General features: G+C 44.9%; 1 protein-coding gene across 5 annotated transcripts in view; it reads right to left on the bottom strand.

Annotated features, from left to right (window-relative positions):
• The window catches only part of ROR1 (receptor tyrosine kinase like orphan receptor 1), a 146855-nt gene that overhangs the window by 39487 nt on the left and 86883 nt on the right, over nt 1-20485 (bottom strand). For all 5 annotated transcript variants that reach the window (XM_032696573.1, XM_032696576.1, XM_032696575.1 and 2 more), the window contains one exon: nt 10107-10178. In XM_032696573.1, the coding sequence (XP_032552464.1) occupies nt 10107-10178 (72 nt within the window). The remainder of the gene's footprint in view (nt 1-10106; nt 10179-20485) is intronic.

The raw sequence follows: 20485 nt of genomic DNA, 5'->3' as shown, positions 1-20485 counted from the left end.
CAGCATGCAGAGAACCAGCTCAGCCAACCAACTCACCCGAGTAAGCCACTTCCCTAATTACTTTTTGTAATCATGGCTTTACCAGCTACTCCCTTCATTATGGTTCGTGTAGAGCAATATCTCTTCCCTTTGTATTCCATCTGTCGAACACGCCAGCGCTTCCCTGGATTTGCACAGCACTTTGAACAGGGCATTCCTGTCCTCAGTTGGTCCCCAGGGGCCACTGAGGACAAACATTGGCCTTGCCAAGTAATTTTCTTTCGCATATATGTGGAAAAAAACCAACCCTTTAATGTGCAGGTATGAAACCACTTCTCCCAGGAAACAAGTGACAAGATGAGAGGGAACGGCCTCAAGTTGTGCCAGGGGAGGTTTTGATTGGATATTAGGGAAAATTTCCTCATGGAAAGGGTTTTCAAGCATTGGCACAGGCTGCCCAGGGCAGTGGTGGAGTCCCCATCCCTGGGAGTGTTCCAAAACCACGTGGATGTGGAATTTGGGGACATGGGTTAGTGGTGAACGTGGTGGTGCTGGTTGAGAGTCTTTTCCAACCTTAAAAATTCCATGATTCGATGCAAATACAGCTGTTTCTATGCTCCCATGGATCCAGTTAGTTAGGAAATGTGTGTATGGGGTTAAAAGGGCAGAGATCCCAGCCCTGGGTGCAGACAGACCACAGGGCCCAATGGCTCTTTCCAGGGTGTCAGATTGGCTTTTCAGCTCCCCGGAATCATTCTCCAAGCTCCATCTCAAGGCTAGAAATGTTTCTGACTTGCCATCTTAATAACCTCCCTGGGAAGCACAGTTTAAGTCAGCCTGGGTTCCCTCCACAATCTGGGTTTAATAAAGTCCCACTAACAGCCTGGAACTGGAGAACCGCAGTTAATTACCCAATGTAACATTTCTATACCACAGCCATTTATATAATTCCTGATAATGTTTCAGAGGCTGCTCCAGACATCCACAGTGTAACAGGGAAAAAAGGTCTTGTGGAATACAGGAGAGGCAAATAGAGGAGTAAGAATGTAGGGCAGGTTTCCAAAGGCTGGAAAAGGATTTTAAGGTATCAGTAGCAACCATAAGTCACTGAAAAATAAGGGCTGTAATGCAAGAGCTATGGGACAACTTCTCTCTAGCTTCTGACTCCTCTAATTGTTCTCCACCTTTCTCCTTGAGCCACTACAGAAACACTTAAAACAAAATGCATCTGCTAAATTCAGCTTAGCTTAATGCTCAAATCCATGAATTCAGCACCTGAATCATAAATCAGATCAAGCAGCTCACCTGAGATGAGATTTAAACAGGGCAGGTTTCAAGCCATTGGAAGCTTCATGAGAAGATGTTTCTCACAGATAATGCAGTTTTGGGATCAAAAACAAGCTCCCAGAAAACCTTGGATGTTACTAAGGCATATAGAATTACGAGCATTCCTTCCCTGGCATGCACAAAAGACATCCATCACTGTCCTTCCCTGGCATCGAGGGGCCAAAAAGAAACCCAGTTTTATTTTTATTAATTGTGTCAAACTCTCACCTACCAAAGCCCATCAAAGGAGAAATTCTTGGCTGTGAGGGTGGTGAGGCCCTGGCACAGGCTGCCCAGAGCAGCTTTGGCTGCCTCATCCCTGGAAGTGTCCAAGACCAGGTCGGACAGGGCTTGGAACAACCAAACTATCACACCATATTTCACCCGACAGTCTCTCTGCCGTCAAGGAGTTCCCTAGATGCCCAGAGCTGACTTCCTCTGACCTAAAGAATAATTTCTTAGAAACAAGATGGTTCTCATGGACAAAGCAATTGCTGCACTTCTGAGAATCAACCAGTCCAGTGGCACTGGCCTTTGGAAAGTCTGAGTTTAATCCTGGCTCTGAGTAGTCTTGGGTGAATCACTTCAGCTGTGATTTTTAGAGGAGCCAAAGGGAAGTAGACACCCAAAGCCAATCAAAGCTCACATGGGATTTACGCAACCAAGGCCTTTTAAAAACAGCCTTAAACCTTTTGGCTCAATCTCTGCAGCTATAAAGTGAGGATAATAATCCCTCTTACATCATGGGGAGGCTGCTATGGACATTAATGAGATAATGCTCATAAAGCACTTTGAAGGTGAAAAGTGCTATGGTGGGATAAGCACTGTTATTATATTTTAAGTTAAATCTCAGGGTTTCAAGCACATAACAAAGGCCCATCCATATTTAAGAGCAGCACTCTATGAAAACATTTGGGAAATGATTTAATTTACAGAAGTAAAGAGCTCTAAATAAAATTTAGCCCACCTATAATTTAATAATAGTCCAACTGATTTTTTTTTAATTTGTAAAAACAATTTACTGCTGGGCCCAGACCCCTAATGCCAAGTTTCAGCCCACAGAGAGGTTTTTTTTAATGGCTGAGTTATAAACCCTTGAAAAATGCTGACAGCCCCTTTACTGGAGCAGCACTAGCGGGTGCCCTATAATGAACTTTTAAATGACTTGAGATAATATCTGGAAAGCCAAGCCTGAAATATATTTCTGGGTTTGAGCCGTTGCCAAGGCAAACACAACACATCATAAGTCATCTTCATGATTCTGAGCACATAAATTGGAGACACTGCATATAAAACCCAAATATTAGGTATCTTTCATGGCCAAACTTTTTGCTGGTTTGATGTTACAGAGCAGCAACAGCTGTGCAAGGATGAAATGGAGAGAGTTGCGTGTCTCAGAAGAAGAAAAGTGTGTGGATTTCCACAGCTCTGTCTTGACATTGTTAAATAGGAGCCTGCCCAGTGTAATAAATCCTCAAATATTCTACTACTTTTAAGTGGAACCCAGGTGGCTTTCAAAATAAAAGCTCGTCCTGGCTGGCCAAGGAATGTTAATCTCCTGTGTGACCACATGGTTACTCTATTTTAAATTACCACAGACACATCTTAGGGCAGTAACACCCTCTCTGCTTGCAGGGGATTTTGCTGGCCACAGGCAGACCTTTATCCCCCCCAGCACCGTGTGTGCTGCATGTTTCTGATTTCACAAGGTGTTTAAAGCACGAAGGGGATGCAGGATTAGACCCTGAAAGGGTCATTTTATGAGAAGAGTTGTTGTTTCACTTATCCTTTTCTTTTTGCCCTTCTGATCTTTCAGAATATTCAAAGAAAAGTTAAAATTAAAGTCTCTGTTCAAGCCTAAAACAGCTTTAATCCAGGTGCACCAGAGACTGGTGTACCAAGTTAGTTCCATTACAGATGGGTAACAACACACCTCCCTGGAAAGGAGCATCTCCAGACCTTTTCTGAAGCAAACCTGCAGCTGTGGGGACACCATTTCCAGCTGCTGGACTGGAGAACTTGTTTAATTCCAGATTTGAAAATTCAAACCTGCACTGCAGCACATAAAGCAACCACCTGACCTGGCTGGAATAAGGCAGGTGGGATACCAGTCCCACAGGCTGCTTATGGCATTTATAGAATCCTGGAATGGTTTGGGTTGGAAGGGACCTTAAAGCTCATCCAGTTCTACTCTCTGCCATGGGCAGGGACCCCTTTTATTAGACAAGGTTGATCAAGCCTCATCCAACCTGGCCTTGAATTAACTTTGTGAACCAAAAGATCTAGCAGTTCCCTGGTTCTTTGTCATACCATGCACTGGAAAGAAGAAATGTCAAAAAATGTCTCAGTCAGTGACTGTAAGACAAATTTGTTTAGTGAATGATAACACAAGAGTTATCATTAGTGAGAAAACCTCTATCTAAAAGGAAGGAGCCTCTTGGGCATGTCAGAGGGTCTGACACGCTCTGTCCCATTTAATATCTTAGCTTGGAAAGCAGCATTTTCATTCATTTGGTGCTCTGGATTATCCACAAGAGTCCAGTCTGATGCTACACTTAGAAGTGTCCCATACTCACAAGTATCGGCACCACCACTGAGCTCAACCTGTTGGAAATTTTCTGTATGGAATTAGAAAATCTCCAGTTGTCTTTGGAGAAAATCAACAACGTGAGGCCCATCCAGCCTGAAGTCGCTGGAGGGGCTTGCTGGCTGTTCCATATGTTCAGTCGGCTGGAATTTTGAGCTCAAGAAGGAACCAGCAGGACTTCTGATGGAAGTGTGGCCAGAGACAGGGCACATAATTCTCTGTTGGAAAAAAGATTGACCACTGATTGCTTTATCTGCCTATAACACACAGACAACTCTCCATCTGTGGGTCTGATCACCAGATCCTTGCTATTAAAAGGGGCAAAAGGAAAACTCCCAGCTGGAATTTCACTTATTTTAAATGAATAAAAGCAGAGGAAGAGATGCCACACTCAGCCCATGATTTGGTGACCCATATGAAGAATATCAACACTAAAGAAGTCCAGATAATGGTGTGGGATATTCAATGACAACTGTCTTAGGGCAAAAGGAAACCTTCCATGCCTTTGTTTGCCCGGCTAAATTTCCAAGGAGTTTCCTTGGTGGTATGTGTGTGCAGGACTCAATTTGGGATGCACACGGAAGCTGGGCTTCCTCTTCCCAACCATATCCAGAGGCCTCAGAGCCACCCAGGATAACTCCCTGAACCCAAACAGGCTGCCTGAGGCTTGATGGCTTCGCAGATCTCCACGGGTGACACTCACTGTGCTTGGGATTCTCAGGACTAATTGCTGCTTTCTGATAATTAACAGCTTAGATACAGCCCTGGGCCATAGGGAGGGAGGGAAACCAGACTTCCAAAAAATGACCTGGAACCGGAATCCTATTGCTTTGATGGGAACTGGACAACTCGTCCCCCTCCATGGCACTGTGAACTCTTCACGTGCATTTGAGAGGTGGTATCTGCCTCTCCTTTTACTTAAACTCTGAGGTTTAAGGACAGAAGTCTCCGAGGTCACTTTGACGCTCCGATCTGGAGAGGGGAAATGAAGCTTTTCTTTACTCAGGAACCAGTTTTATAGCACAAGTAGGAAGCCTCTAAACTTTATCACCCCAAAAAAGTGATTTGGAATAGGTAAACAAATGTCCACATCCAGCTATAAACCCAACTACTGAAAACCATCAAGGGATTTTGTTGTCACTTTAGAAACTGCTCCGCAGTAAAGAGCCACGTAGAAAAAGTGCAGCATTAAAGGGAGGGTGCATGGAAAGGTATGTGCCTCAAGATTAATGCTGTAGAGTCAAAGAAAAGCTGTTATTTCTGACATTTTGACATAGCATCACTTTAGGATCTGGTTCTTATTAGCCCTTTCTGTGCCTTTTAAAGGTCTATTTTTTTAAAACCAAAAATGTCAGGAAATTTGGACCAGAAACGTACAATAAAACACGTCCCTTGACCCTCTGATCTATCAATCTTTCAAATAAACAAAGATAGCTGGATGAGCCAGGAAAAGATTATTATATATAGTTACCTTATGGATAATGGTCAATATTCACTGCACACACACAGCTTATAGAAAAAATCCAACCTAAGTGAAGCTTTTTGTGAAAGATTTTTGCCATGAATGCCCCAAGTTTCTTTTTCGGGTTGTGTTCTGTGACCTTCGAATTTCACACCCTGTATTATTTATAAATGAGACATTCAAGAAACACAAATTCTCAAATAAAACCATACACTCCGTCAGTGGAAAAGCAAACAAAAGGAGCTAATGTACTGTGGCTAAAAAAATGTTCAAACAAAGTAGGAGTAATTTACTGCCTCGCTACTAACGGGACCCCACAAATCGAATCAGGATCCTGAGCCCCATCAGGGGACCTTGATTTACCCAATATCCCCCAGATAATAAAGGAAAATAAAAAGGTAAATTGTGCATGAATGTGAAAGCTGTAATTCTTCCCCTTTCACCACACGGATCGAATTCACATGCAGTGATTTCAAAGGAGAATCTGGAAATCTCCAAAGAGCTGGGGCCAAAGGCAGGAGGCCTCGATCCCACCTGGTTTTCTCCACGTTTGGTTTTGTTTATGTTGTTTAAGATGTAGTTTGCCTAAGAGTCAAATTCTCCCTGGGAGATCACAAAGATCTCCCCTACAAGAACTCAAAGCCAGGTCATTTCTCTGCCTGGAAAGATGTTCCAAGGGGCAGCTTTAGCCTGGATTTGTCAGGAAGGATGGCAAAGCTTCCCCTTGGAAAATCCCACACCCAAGGGGTCCATCAGCACCTGGATGTCCCGCAGACCCTTCCTTGTGCTGTAGCCATGGTCCAGCCCACCCTGCCAGGGAATGTTCTGCCCACACAAGGATCTCTAGGAAGTTAATGACACATTCCCACATGCTGCACTTCTCCCATTCCTTGTTTTGACCTTCCACAGTTATTTCCTGCTGTGGATCCCCAGACCATCCCAGGGGGACGCTTGCTATAGGTGATCCCTGTATTGATATGCCTTTGAATATTAAGGATAAATCCCAGATTAACCTTAAACTAGTGAGTGATTTGGGGTGCATTTTGTAAAATCCCGATTCCTGCTGCCAAGCTCTCCGGGGAATGTTTGCCTTCCCTGGAGCACCACGGGACTGCCAAGTGCTGACTGCAAGGTCTGTGCCACATGGAGAGGCTGGGAGTGCTGAGAGCTCAAATCCCAGGCTTGGGATCATGGATATCTGTAAATGGAAATGGCTCCCAAGCCCTGAACCATTCCAAAGTTTTATACTTGTTTGCCAAAGGCCATGGAAGGGAAAGGAAAACAGGCAGTATCTGCAAAACTTCACACTAATAGTTTTCTTTGGAAGCTGAAGGACCAAGTGAAGATCCCAGGAGGAGGAAGAGGAGGTACCAGCATTCCAGCTGCACTCCAGCCCCAATGCCCTCAGCTCCAGGACACATCCTTGGGCATGGTCATGATGGAACAAGCTCCAGAGGAGGCTGCAGGTAGGAATGGGGGGACCACAAGAACCTGCCAGGAGAACGACTCCATCGTTCTCTTACCAGTCCTGCAGAACCAACAGTCACTGAAGTTGAATCCCACTCACAGTCAAAACAAAATAATATTTCAAAGCTGACTCCTTCTTGGCAAAGACTCCAATATTATCTTAGCCTAAGGATGGAGAGATCCCAAACAATTCCTCCACTGTACAGACGTAAATAGGCTCTCACTCAAATTCAGGCCTATTTCTTTGTAAATAAACCCAGGTCTGAGGGAAGGAAAAGCCTCCCCTTCCACCATCATTTTTGTGGAAGAGAAGCAGCTGAAGGAAGGGCTCTTCACCTTTTTAAAGAAGGAAAAGAAGAGCTGATAGCAAATCTGAAGCTGCAGGTTCCCTCAGCCTGAGAGAATCTCAAACAGCAACTTGGGGGTGAAAGGCTTCACATCCTGCCACTGACCCCCTGAAATAGGTCTTTTCCTACCACCAGAGCCCCCTTTTCCCCCTGAAGTTCACTTAATTTTCCTTATATAATTAAATATCTCTTGAACCATATTTTCATTTCTCTTTTTCCCTTGTGGCATTCCCTCTGCACCCCGTGGTTTAGCACTGGGAAAAGAGAGAGAAATGCTCACAGCTAAATCCCCCCTGTTTTAAAAGTGATTATTTCTTTATTTTTTATGCCCAGTTTGTTTGTTTTTTTAAGGTTTTGGTGAGAAACCACCTCCTCCCTCCCATCAATCGCTGCTTTCAACAGCTCTTCACGGGTGGCTGCGTCTCTTTTAAATTCATTTCCTGCTAAAAAGAATAAACAGGCAACTGTTTAATGCTGTCGATTTGGCTTATTTAATAGAAATTGAAACCTGAATAGGGCTCAGTTGTAAGATAATCAGTGCAGAACTCACTGAGAGTGAGGGAGGGAAAGCAGCAGATGAAGTCATTATTTCAAAATGCAGAATATTATTATCAAGACTCTGAGCTGTTCCTCCTTCCCAAACACACGGGATATAGTGGAGATGCTCATTTCCAAAAGGCAGCAGGTAGAGTTGGAGCCACTTAGCGCAGGCAGCCATTTAATTGGGAAATTTGGCTGGGAACCACTTTCATGTGGTGAACTTAATAGGCTTTAAACTCAGTTTTACTGCGTGACCTCCTGGCTGAGTGCAGCAAAGACAAGTGGATGTTGATTCCTTGAGATGCTTGTTTGCAAAAGAAATGGAAACTAAGTGCACACCTAATTTTCTCCTCTGAGGTTTCAACTCCCCAGGTCAGCATGTGCTTTATACAAGACCTTCAGCAGAAGCAGCAGCTCCCACATTAAAGCCCCTGTTCTCTCCCAGACAAGACAAAACCTGTGTGCCTCACTTTGCTGGGAGGAGAACTCGCCCTCTGACTCAGCTTTTGCATTTTAATCCCATATGTAAATCCGTGTTTAGGTGTGGGAGCTGACAGCAGCCTGAATGCTAATCAGCTCCAGCAAAGGGGCTGGTAATCCCCCAGGAATGCAGGATTCAGCCCAGCCAGTGGTAATTGCTGCATTCCAGGTGGATTAGGAGCCTGGAAGTTCATTTTACCTGTTTCTGACAATATACAGAGCTCAGGAACAGGTGCCATGGAAGTAACGTGGAAAATGGTTCAATTACTAATTCAGAGGTCAGGCTCAGCTGGCACAGGAAGCGTCAGCTCTGCTTTGACTGTCCAAAGTTTTGCCTTCTCTCTGCAATTTCCAAATTTTGAGCGTTCGTGGCCTTAACTTGCATTTTCTAGGCCACTCAGTTACTTCTTACTTTTTGAAAAACTAAAGAAAGCTGCCAAACAGTAAAGAAACAGTGAAAGAGGGTAGATTAAGATTGGATATTAGGAATAAATTCTTCTTCAATGTGGCTTTTTACAAGGGCATGAAGTGACAGGACAAGGGGGAACGGCTTCCCACTGCCAGAGGGCAGGGTTAGGTGGGATACTGGGAAGGAATCCTTGGCTATGAGGGTGGGGAGGACCTGACACAGGTTGCCCAGAGAAGCTGTGGCTGCCCCATCCCTGGAAGTGTCTAAGGCCAGGTTGGATGGGGCTTGGAGCAACCTGGCATAGTGGAAGGTGTCCCTGCCCATGGCAGGGGGTGGAATAGGATGAGCTTTAAGGTCCTTCCCAACCCAAACCATTCCATGATCCTGTCTGGGGAGACCACTGCCTTCACCTCTCTGCAGCTTTGGGATGTTCCCTGGGCACAGCCCGGCCCTGCCACGAGCACCTGGATGAATCCCTGCAGTGGGATAAAACCCTGCAGTGGGTGTCTGGCAACACCTTCTTTCAGCAATTTGCTGTGACTTGGGAATTCTCTGCTCAATGACTAGAAGCTTTTCTCCCTGTCCCACCACAAAGCACCAGCCCTTTGACTTTTATCTTCTCCACTGTGTCCTGGATCACCAGAAAGTCCTGCTCCTTCCCCACTGGGAAGGCAGATGTGAAAGAATCAACCTCAAGTACTTAGAACCACATATTCTCTTCATACTTAAGCACAGAAAACATATTTATGCATAAACATAAAGCATTATGAACACATGTTCAAAAAAACATTAACAAAATACAGACAAAAACAGTTGGAAAAACCATCTGTGGCAGAATTCCACTATGGGAAATCTCCAGCTAAAGAGTAAACGGTCGGTAAAGTTTGAAGCAAATGAAAGGAGTGGTTAACAAATTGCACTCCACTGGAATGGTTCATCAGAACCATTTCAAAGGCCACATTGACTCAGGAGCTGCAGCCACTGCCTTGCAATAAGGGCTGGAGGAATATGAGCAATTTGGCTTAAATAATTAGTGGTGCATCATTTACACAATCAAGGGGAATGAGAAATACATCCATGTTCTTACAATATACACCCTTCACAGAGCTCCAAGTCACACATAATCCCCACCTGCAAATGTATTTCTCCCTCTGTTATTAAAGCCTCAAAATTTCACAATAAACATACTAAGGCAAAGTGACTGCCCAGTGCTTGTGAACTGTGAGTCCAAAGCCTAACATCCACCAGACAAAACGAGTGAAGCAGTTCATAAACCAACAGAACTCACATCTTGAAATATTTTTGCCATGTGGAACATTTTACTGATACGAGAAACAAATACAGCAATCTCCAGAAATCACAGAACCACACGTAACTAAATGCCAAAGGACTACAAGGCAAATGAGCTTTATCTTAAAGGCCCCTTGCCCCTTTGTTGGCTGATCTGGTCAAGAATTGGGATTTTCAAATCTGATTTCAGGTGCTTCTATGTATTTTGTGTCCTCTTACCTTTATCCAATTCACTGGAGATGTTCCATGATGATGTGGGCATGAAATCAGCAACAACTGAGGAATTTGCCCCTGGAAGGGAAAAAGAGAAAAAAACAAGAGATGCTGTTAATATATCGATCCTACATGATCAGGAATAAAGTTCCTGGCATAGTAATGACATTATTTGAAGAGCAGCAGCTATTAAAATGCTGGCAGGCTGAGACAGATGGGCAGCAGGACCAGCCAAGTGGAAAAAGGCACTGTGCCAGTGCTGGAGCTTGTTTTGCAAGACTGTTCACTGGGAGGCCTTGTGCTAATTAAGCAGCCAATCCTTGGGATGTGTTTGGCCCACCTTAAAATCCCTCCACGAGTTTTACAGAGGTAGAATGACTCTGCAGTGTGAGGAAAACACCAAAGCTATGAGGCTTCTCAAACTGTTATCAATTACTATTTACAAGCCATTTTAATCCTGCAAACCATGAGCACAAGAAGAGACACTTTATGCACTGAAGTTAATAGGGCTATTTGTATGAAAACTTCTCCTAAACAGGGCTGGACAGACTCATCTGAACACCAGCAGCATTTGCTCATTGCTGTGATAATTCTTTACGTCTCAAGCAAAAGCTGCATGGGGACTTCAGTCTTTACTTGTATTTTTACCTAATTTTAACATGCAATCAGCAAGCTGCAGGGAGGATGGTGTTAAGGGAACGGCCAGCACATGTACAGCTCAGCTCTAGGTCATGGTAAAACACCTCCCTGTATCCAAACATGGATGATTTCATCTAACACCCATGCGAGACTCTGCGAACTGTGGCCATCCCTGGCAGCTGCCACATCCCACCAGGCTCCAGGGATTAATGACTGTATCTAAGAGCTTTAGTGAGTGATGGTGGGAAGAGTGGGAAGAAGGGGTGTGCACACATATTCCATGGCATGGAAAAGCAGTGCACCTCCTAATTCCCTGTGTCCACCCAGCCCCAGGAAACCTGACCTCAAAAATGAGGAGAGCGATGCTGGATACGGCCCTGAACATGGGAGAGGAGAGGGAATTTGAAAATAAAACCAAGCAGTGCTCAGTGTGAAAAGATGCACTACAAATTACTATCCTGCAGCCCAATCCTGCACCCTGGCTGGGTCCCCAGTGCTGGGTGATCTCACTTGTCCCAGAGGTGCACAGAAAGTCAGGGGCTGAGTGTCAGGTGAGACCAGGAATGTTTTGAAGTGTATTCGTTTTACTTTGACACCATCCCTTTACCTTATTCCCAGATTTCACTTGCAAAAAGTGGCAGTGCAAGGATATGCAAAGATGTTCTGCCTTTATTTGACCCACTAGCAACTTTCTATCTCATGAAAAAAATCCCGAGAACATTGTGAACACCAAGTTACAAATGCAGGAGTCGCTCGGTTCAGACACAGCCACCACACTTCTCACAAATATGGCCCTGCTTACAAGCCCACCTGGTAGCACTGCTTATTTAACACTCTGGCAAGCATTTCCAATGTAAACACCAATTGGAAGGCACTATAACTCACCTCCAAACACAGCCCAGCCTGTGCAGATACACAGGGCAGGAACCACTGCTGGGGACAGATCCTGGGCCCAGGTCAAGTGGAACAGCCAGGGACACCCCTTCACACAAGCTGAGATTTTGGCCCACTGGGTTCATCCCTTCTCGTTACAGAATCCTTTAGGTTGGAAAAAGACTCTAAGATCATGGAGTCCAGCCTTTGACTGCTCAGCACCTTGCAGTCAGAGTCACAGAACATTCTGTGTTGAAAGGGACCCACTGAATCCAACTTTCAACTGAACGGCCATACAAGGATCAAACCCACAGCCTTGGTGTTATGGCACCATGCTCTGACCAACTGAGCTAATCATCGCTCTTGACTTTCAACTAACAGCTGAGCTTCTTATCTAACCTGAAGGCTTGGCTAAACCTGCAGGGTTTACGGAAAACAGCGCGGATCCAGTGCCAGTGTCACCCTCACGGTGACCAGGACACCGAGGTCGATGGGTTTGCTCTGAGGATAAAGCTGAGATGGGGGGGAGGTGACAAAGAACCAAACACTGACCAGGACACGGTTGGTGTCAGGCTGGTACCCAAGGTTTGGATGCTCAATTTCCTGCCTCCCCACGTCCTGATTTTTCCATCTCTCCCACCCAAAACTCGGGCAGCTCCTGTAGGCCTGTGAGAAAACCCCTCAGAGACAATGATCTGAGGTGCTGTTGCCCCTGCTGAAACCAAACTGGTTCATCCCTTATGTCACAGAGCACTGCTCAAACCCACAAATAATGGGTTACATCATTCCCACCACTCACACAGTCACATTTGGCACTGGACAATATATTTTCCATAGGTACTTTTGTTCACCTGGTAATATTTTAGTGTTAAGTGCCCACAAAAGAACCATATTCTGCAAACAGGCAACACATTCACCAAAACAAAAGTACTAACAATGCTATGACCACAGAGGTATTTTGATATTTAAAACTCCAGAGTGTTCAAATTGATGTTTTCTTAAACAGGCTTTGAAAACATCACAGTGAATCTCACATAGCAGATGTCCATCATCTCATCTACAAAGGAAACCATATTAGAAAACCAAACTTCACTGTTTGTGAGGTAATTCTCCAGGCTGCCAACTGGGAATTTTCTGATATCCCTCAATTAAAGCTCAGACTGAAGAGTAAAGCATTACTGTGCCCTTAGTAAATGTTTTATTTGACTGAAGGGAACATTCAGAGCAGCTACACCGTGTAGGAACATATCACCCAATCAAAGCAGAACACAAAAGCCTCCCAGAAAAGAGGTCCACAAGACATGCCCAGATTTAATCTCTACCTGTGCTGACTCAGGACTGCTGTGCATGGAAGTGACAGCAGTGACTCCTCTCCTTGGAAAAGCTCTGTTGTAACTCCAGGTCAGGTAGGAAGCGCTCTGTGGGAAGGTGACTCCCAGCCAGCCACGGAAAGGGATGAGTCATGGATGGGGGAAGGATCAGAGCCTCATCTCAGCAAACTCATCCGTGATCCCCCTCACTCAGTAAATGTCTCCAGGAAGAAAATGGGTCTAAAAAGCCAGGAATGAGTAGGACTTTTCTCCCTTTTGGGAGGGTCCAAGAGCTGGAGCACTAGGAAGGTCACACGGAATGCAAGGCACCTGCAGCTATTCCACCCAGGGTGTGGAGAGGAGGGAGCAGAGCTCAGCATCCATCACTCCAGTGGCCCATCTGCCCACTTCACTCACACCCCTGACCTTTAAACCCCCACCAACTGCTCCCTTTAGTCTGTGAATCCCATAAATGGCATTTACACACAGCAACTTGTATTGGGGGCACTGCAACAGGCTTGTCCATTTGCTGTCACCAGTAAAAAATAGGGGAAAAAATCTCCTTAATATCAGAATCACAGAATCCCAGAATCATCCAGGTTGGAAAAGACCTCCAGGATCATCGAGTCCAGCCTGTGTCCGATCCCCACAGTGTCACCCAGCCCAGAGCACTGACTGCCACGTCCAGAAATTCCTCCTGATATCCAACCTGAACCTCCCCTGGCACAGGCCATTTCCTCTTGTCCCATTAATATTGCAACTGAATTTTGAATGAAGAGTTTAAAAGTTAAGCCTTAATCCTTAAAAATTCCCTCATGCCCTGCTTGAACTTGAACTTGTTTGGGAAAAGAGTCAACCTGAGAAATGTGAGCAGCAGAGAGAGCCATTATCCCGTTAAGATTTTATTTATATATGGAATCATTGCAGATGAATGATGACTCTTATCCTTAACACTTGGAAAGATAATTATCTGTTCAAATCTCTCTGACTGTTAAGAAACATTGGTTTTAAGTTAATGAGAAGTCACAACAGACAATTAGAACCCTGTGAAAAGCCAAGTCAAGTGTATTCAAACACACTCCCCACAGAGAAGTTGGCTAATAGCTGATTTTATGACCAGATTGCATAAGTGTGGAGTGAATTTCACACGTCAGTCCTTGTAAAGCCTTTGTGACTAAATAAACTGCAATACAGTTTACAAAAAGCTGCCTCTCTGTGCAATGTATTTTAACATGAACTAAAGGCAGTCTTAGCCCAAAAATGGGAAGAAGGAAGGTAACTGAGATGACACGAAGCCCAGAAATGAATGAAGAGTTTAATGCGGAAAAAATCTGTTGTACAGAAACAAAGCAGAGAGCAAAGGAAGCAGAGATTAAAATCCTCAGGCTTGCAGGAACTCATCTTTTTAAGGTCAAAGAAAAGTCCACTTAAACCATGCAAATAAAAAATTCATAGTGTTTTATTAATGGGCCCCCTCTGTCTTACTTTATATCCCACCAGTGGGTCATTCTATACCTTAATTATATACCCTAATTCTATAATTATATACATATAATCAGGAGTAATTAATTTTTCCTGATACAAAAATGAATGTGATTGCAACACATGTAATTCAGATCTCACTACAGGATAACCAAAACAGCAAAAAAGGAGTTCAAAGTCTGAGTAATAAGATAAACTATCCAAAATGAATGTTTAAACTACAGAAAAACAGTTTTCCATTTGCAAATCTCTTTCTGAGTCTGAGCAGAAAGCCTACCCTAAGTGAGTTTTGTTATTCCATGAAGGAATTTGCCTAAGGAAGTGATAAACCCCCAATTTCCCGAGACGTTGAGAACAAGATTGGGCAAGACATCACTAGAGACACAAAGGGGAGTTATCCCACACTGGCAGAAGGGTCAGGGCAGGACAGCTCAACAGGGGATACAGGCACAACTATTTTGGCCAAACATTTTATAGGAGCATATCTACTGGAAACATCAACACCCCTCAAAGAGGTGAAGAAAAATCTCTAGGAAACAGAGATCCTACTTGGGTGGAACATTAAGAAAAGAGGAATTGTAGATAAACTTATACAACTCAGAGAAAAGCTAATTATCCCGAGTGCACAGTATTTTTTGCTTTTCTGCACATTCCAGACCGACTTCATCTCTCTCCCTGTCTGGTTCCTACCTGACTGATCTCTTCCAGGATCTTCCCACAGATCTGCCTCCAGGCTGTTTTTCTTCTCACCCTATCTGCCTCATCTTCCTTTTCTGCCTTTTGCAGTCTCTGTTTAACTGTTCCTTTGTAAGTTCCCCACAGGTTTTCATCTGATCTCCCAAGATATTCCATGTTGCAATCACCAGTTACAGCCTCTCCACAGCCCACCCCGGAGCTGCTGAAGGAGATCTAGACATACTTTCTGCAGACTGTAATGGATTTTACCTCATTTTACTAATTTTCTTGTCTGTCTCAAAGCTGGCACCAGCCTGAAATTTCTATAATTTATCTCAAATTCTGCTTATACCTTTAATGTGTGAAAGGATTGTCATGACATCAGTATCTCTGCGTGGCAGGAGACATGTCTGCATGAGAATGTGCTTCAAAAGGAGGTGGGAATTGGGAATACTTCAATCAGTTGAATATGGCAAAACTGCAGGAAGATGGGAAAAATTGAGAGCATTTCTGCTCTTTGAGTAAGGCAGGTGTCTTTCAAGGAGAATATATATATATTTATATATGTATACTGCAGCAGATAGTCCATGTTAAAAATATATTTCTGAAAAATATATTTCCCCTTCCATGCTCAGGTGAACCTGATGTTCCAAATATTTCGAAATTCAATATTCTGGGGCAATAAATCTACCCCAGAACAGCCTTTATAACAATCTCCCTGGTAAGCAAGATGAGATGTTGCATGATGGCATTTCTCCTTCAAAAGCTTAACACCAGAGTGCTGTGCTCCACCTGGTTACTCCATGGCTGAAAAAGCAAAGGCAAAGCTTTGCCTTGGCAGACCCAGGAGATAAGGGTTTATCAGATCACAGAATCCCAGAATCACTGAGGCTGGAAGAGACTCCCAGCCCATTGAGTCCAACCTGTGCCTTATCCCCACCATGTCACCCAGCCCAGAGCACTGGCCCAGAGTGCCACATTCAGTCGTTCCTTGGACACCTCCAGGGATGGAGATTCCAACACCTCCCTGGGCAGCCCCTTCCAATGCTTGAACACCCCTTCCACGAGGAAATTCCTCCTGGTGTCCAACCTGAACCTCCCCTGGCACAGCTTGAGGCCATTTCCCCTTGTCCTGTCCCCTGTTCCCCGGGAGCAGAGCCGGACTCCCTCCGGCTCCACCCTCCTGTCAGGGAGTTGCGGAGAGAGACAAGGTCCCCCCTGAGCCTCCTTTTCTCCAAGCTGAGGCCCCCCAGCTCCTCACAGGATGTACATCATTCCCTCAGAGTTCAAAACTGTCACTGTGGTGTCCAAAACACACTTTCTGCTGGCAAAGGACCCTCTGGAGCTCTCCAGGCTGCTCCATGCAGAGATGATGTTGTGGGATCCCAATAACCTTCAAACGGTTCATTTTCTTCACGTTCTTAGAATTTAAAACCCTCCAACACATCTACCTGTTATTTACCTGCAGTGTGTCATTAGTGATAGCCCAGAGAGGTTAATAATCAGCATTGGACTCGGGAGTTTGTCACACCAGTGAACAACTCCGTGGATTTCAAATTTACAAGACATTAATTTCCAGCTTCAAAAGGGAGATGTGCAGCAGGATGTGCAGCAGGATGATTTAATTTAGTGCAGGACTGGAAATTGTTAGGAACTTAATTTATATCCCAGCCTGTTCCATCTATCAGAGCACCTCATCACCACTATAGGCACTTTCATCAGCACCCACCTCTGCCTGGGAGTGTTTCTAAAAGCCTCAAGCTCCCGAGGGCTGGAGATGAATGGAAGGATTAGCCCATTTATGATGCATCATCAGAAAGAATTCCTGATTTCAGGGCAGAAAGCCAAGAGTGCTTCATGCACCTGACACCTCTGCCGTACCTTATCCTGCAGATCTGCTCTATTCCATGAAGATACACCAGCTTCTGGCTCAGAGGTGGGCACTCACTGGGGTTTCCTGTGCAGGATACCAGTAATCCCCACCCCAAAAGGCTACTGGGGAGACTAAAGCTAATTCTCAAACACATTGTTCTTCAGACTTGTTCTGGAATATTAATATCATCAGAAAATTAAGTGATTGCTACCTGTGAGTGTCTGCAAACTCTAAAAATACCTTCAGATGTTTTGGCAGCAGCCTAGTGACTATACAAGTCAGTATTTTTAGTAACTTGGTCTTTGGCTCAGGTTATATCAGTTAAAAGTTGTTTTCTCCCGTGGGATCAGAGCCATCTCTTGGAAGAGGAGCTTTTTAAGAGGCCTTTTTTATATGCTAATACTTTAATCCTAAATTTCTAATTACTGAACTACAATTCCTTTTGATTGCAGCTATTAATTACAGATTATCATTACTGTTATACGGATTTAGAAGTCACTGTGGAATCTGGGTGCACTTTACGTGGCTCTAAATTGGGTCGTTAACAGTTCCACTTAAGAAGAGCAAAACACTGCACCCTGGAGCAACCCACGGCTTTAATGACAGGGAAGGAAGAAAAGAAATGGCCAGTTGGATGAATGCCAGCAGTTCAGAGCTCACAGTCGGGTCTTTGTGCTTCTGAACTGGAGAAATGTGGCTACAATGGCACTTCAAGGCACTTCAAGCAGACGGGGAGCTCGGGAGCAGAAAACCACTGCTCAGGTGGACCCAGCACGATCCCGCACTGCACAAACTCACAGAACCCCGATGCTCTTCTAGGAAGAATTATTTGTACTCTGCTTAATCTGAAACACGAGGGATGTGAAAGGAAGACACTGGAGGAACACATTGTTTTCTTGCCCATTATTCAGGTTTTGTTGGACACGGAAATCAGAGTCTGATTGGCTTTTTGTAGTTATGACCCTGGAAGGAAACACAGCACAGCTGCTTGTCATGCAAACCTACAAACGTTGGGAATTTGCATCATAAATGCAAATTTCCCATCTCTCCAAACCTACCTGAAACAATACTGGATTTGTTTCTATGCTCTAAGCTGTTCTCTTCTGGGCATCTCAGACTGGGAAAGTCAGGAGAGAAACTGGAAGTGGGAAGCACCCAAAGGAAATTGCAACAGAAGGAAACAAAAAACTAACAGTGACAGCAAGAAATTCCTGGATGGGACTAGTCTGGAGCAAGTGGATGTGCCAAGAAACAGGAGTCACAAAAACCCATCGTCGTATCAAGAGGGTATGAAGAAGGACAAGGACGTCCTGGGGCACTGTTAAGTGAGGACACTTCAGTGCCAGGAACGGTGAGGAAGGGTCCAAGGAGGAATGGAAGGAGGCAGCACTCCCTGTTAGGCACTTTCGGGGGGCAATCTGGGTTGTCTGAGATGGAGGTTTCCCTAAGAACCCCCATAAAAGGCCCTGAGTCTGAAGAGTGTCGAGATCCCTCCAGCAAAGGGTAGAGTCTCTCTTGCAAAGACCTTGTGACTCCAAGTGATCCACAGCCCACAGTGACTATGGAAGCTTGCTTTCCTGAAGGCACCGATGCCATGCTGAAGGATTTCTGGGCTCTGCCTCCCTGCTGGCACAGGTTCTCATTTCTTTATCTCCCCAAGCAGCCGACTGAGCAGTGCCCACGAGCGCACAGTGGGGACAGACGTGTTTGCAGACGAAGGATGAAGTGCCTGGACAGGGCTTTGCATTGCACCTGCTGGCTTGTTCCTGGCTTCCATCAGTGCCACTGCACTAAATCCACCCACAAAAGCTTTAAAGAAGGCGAACCCAGCCAAGCACAGAGAGGGCAAACAAGAAATCATTTACATCCCCCATAAATCGCGGCACACCGTAACTCCTGCACCTCAGGGCCAGGAATGACTGAGAGGGACAAGGCTCCCAGCAATCTACAATTAAACCCTTATAACTTGGGCAGAAAATTACAGCAGAACTCTGCCATGTGCAAATCCATTACTACTTTTCGAGCTGGATAATTATTTTTGTTGCAGTGACGAAAAACGTCCCCATGTCAGCTCATGAATTAATGGAAGGGCCTGAAACAATTACTCCTTAAATACACAGAAGTCTCCCCAGTGTAAACACGCTCCTTTTTATGCCATATCCTCCTGCTACAAGGCAGACATTGCAACATGACTTATTGGCTGCCCATGATGGAACAGTAAATGTTGCCCCTTTGACGGCTCCAGCCTCATGCCTTGGATTTTACATGATGTTGATTAATGTACAAACTGCCAAATGCAGAAAGAGGCTGAAACACAAGGACACACTGTGAGACGTATGCTAATAGGGCACAATTTATATTAAAAGGGGGGAATGTAAATATTTAACTGATGCCAGAGCTGGATGCTTTGGCCAAGTCCGGACTGAGCTACATTGATTGTTTGAGAGGAACTTACACCCTGGTCTAAACCCACACAAGCCTGATCTCAGACAGGCTTAGAGCCCGTGCCTTTTAGAAGGTGGATTTAAAACTTAATTTCTTCTGCTAAAAGGCTGTTTTCTTCAATTTTACTTCAAGTCAACCAGCTGACACTTGTAAGAGCTGCCCCGTGTGCGTGTGGAGAGCTGGGCTTAGCCCAGGTCTCAGCGGGAGCACCGAGGGAAGCGCCGGGGGCAGGATCCTGACCCGGATCCCTCCATCTCCGGCACACGCAGGCACAGCATCCTCCAGGGACCAAACCCAAACCACGACCCTCCAGCTAATTTGGGTTTATTAGCAGCCCCAGGAGAGGTCTCTGGAGGTGAAGACTGAAGTCCCCTTTCATGGCTCGGGGTTGGGTTTCAGACACAGCGGTGACAGGACACAGGCTGTCCCTGTCCTGCCCTCGTGGCACTCCGCAGCAGGGCTGTCCACATGGCAGCCAACAAAAGCAATTATACAGGTAATTAGGCTGCACAAAAGGTTTACATCAGTGTTTCAGAGGTTTATTTTAATCCCTTCATTGCTGGAACGAGTTAATGTACTGATTTAGTTACAACTTATTTACTAGAAGAAAGTTTCTGGAATCCAAGGTTTATCAAGATCTCCAGGATTCGGATACTCTCTAACATTAAGAAAAACTAAATCCGAAATTAACTTTTCACTGCTATACTTGGGAGTATCTTAAAATTGCTTCCCCAGTGACTTAAACAGAGTTTTGCAATAGATTCCTCATGATTTCAAAGGATGTTCCGGGGACTGCCAACCACCCTGCAGCCCTCAGCATCACGAGCTTCATGCTGGCAGCTTAATAAGAGCCCCCAAATCCAAAGGTTTGATGAAATCAACCTTCTGAATCCTTAAATTATGCAGCAATCCTTAGGCACTTCCCAAAGCACAGTCAGGGCTGAAGAAAGGCCGGTGCTAAAGAGCCACTTCTAAATAACATAATTAAGCCTTCAGGAGCCTTCACCTTAATTGCCCCCAGCAGCACAAATGTCTGTGGTCTCCGTGACCCCGGAATGGCTTTGCCACAAAGCAAAGCCCACAGTCTG

Source organism: Chiroxiphia lanceolata, chromosome 9 (genome assembly GCF_009829145.1).
Source record: "Chiroxiphia lanceolata isolate bChiLan1 chromosome 9, bChiLan1.pri, whole genome shotgun sequence".
NCBI classification, from domain to species: domain Eukaryota; kingdom Metazoa; phylum Chordata; class Aves; order Passeriformes; family Pipridae; genus Chiroxiphia; species Chiroxiphia lanceolata.
The sequence above is the reverse complement of the archived record's forward strand: the minus strand, read 5'-3'. Positions and strand labels throughout refer to the sequence as shown.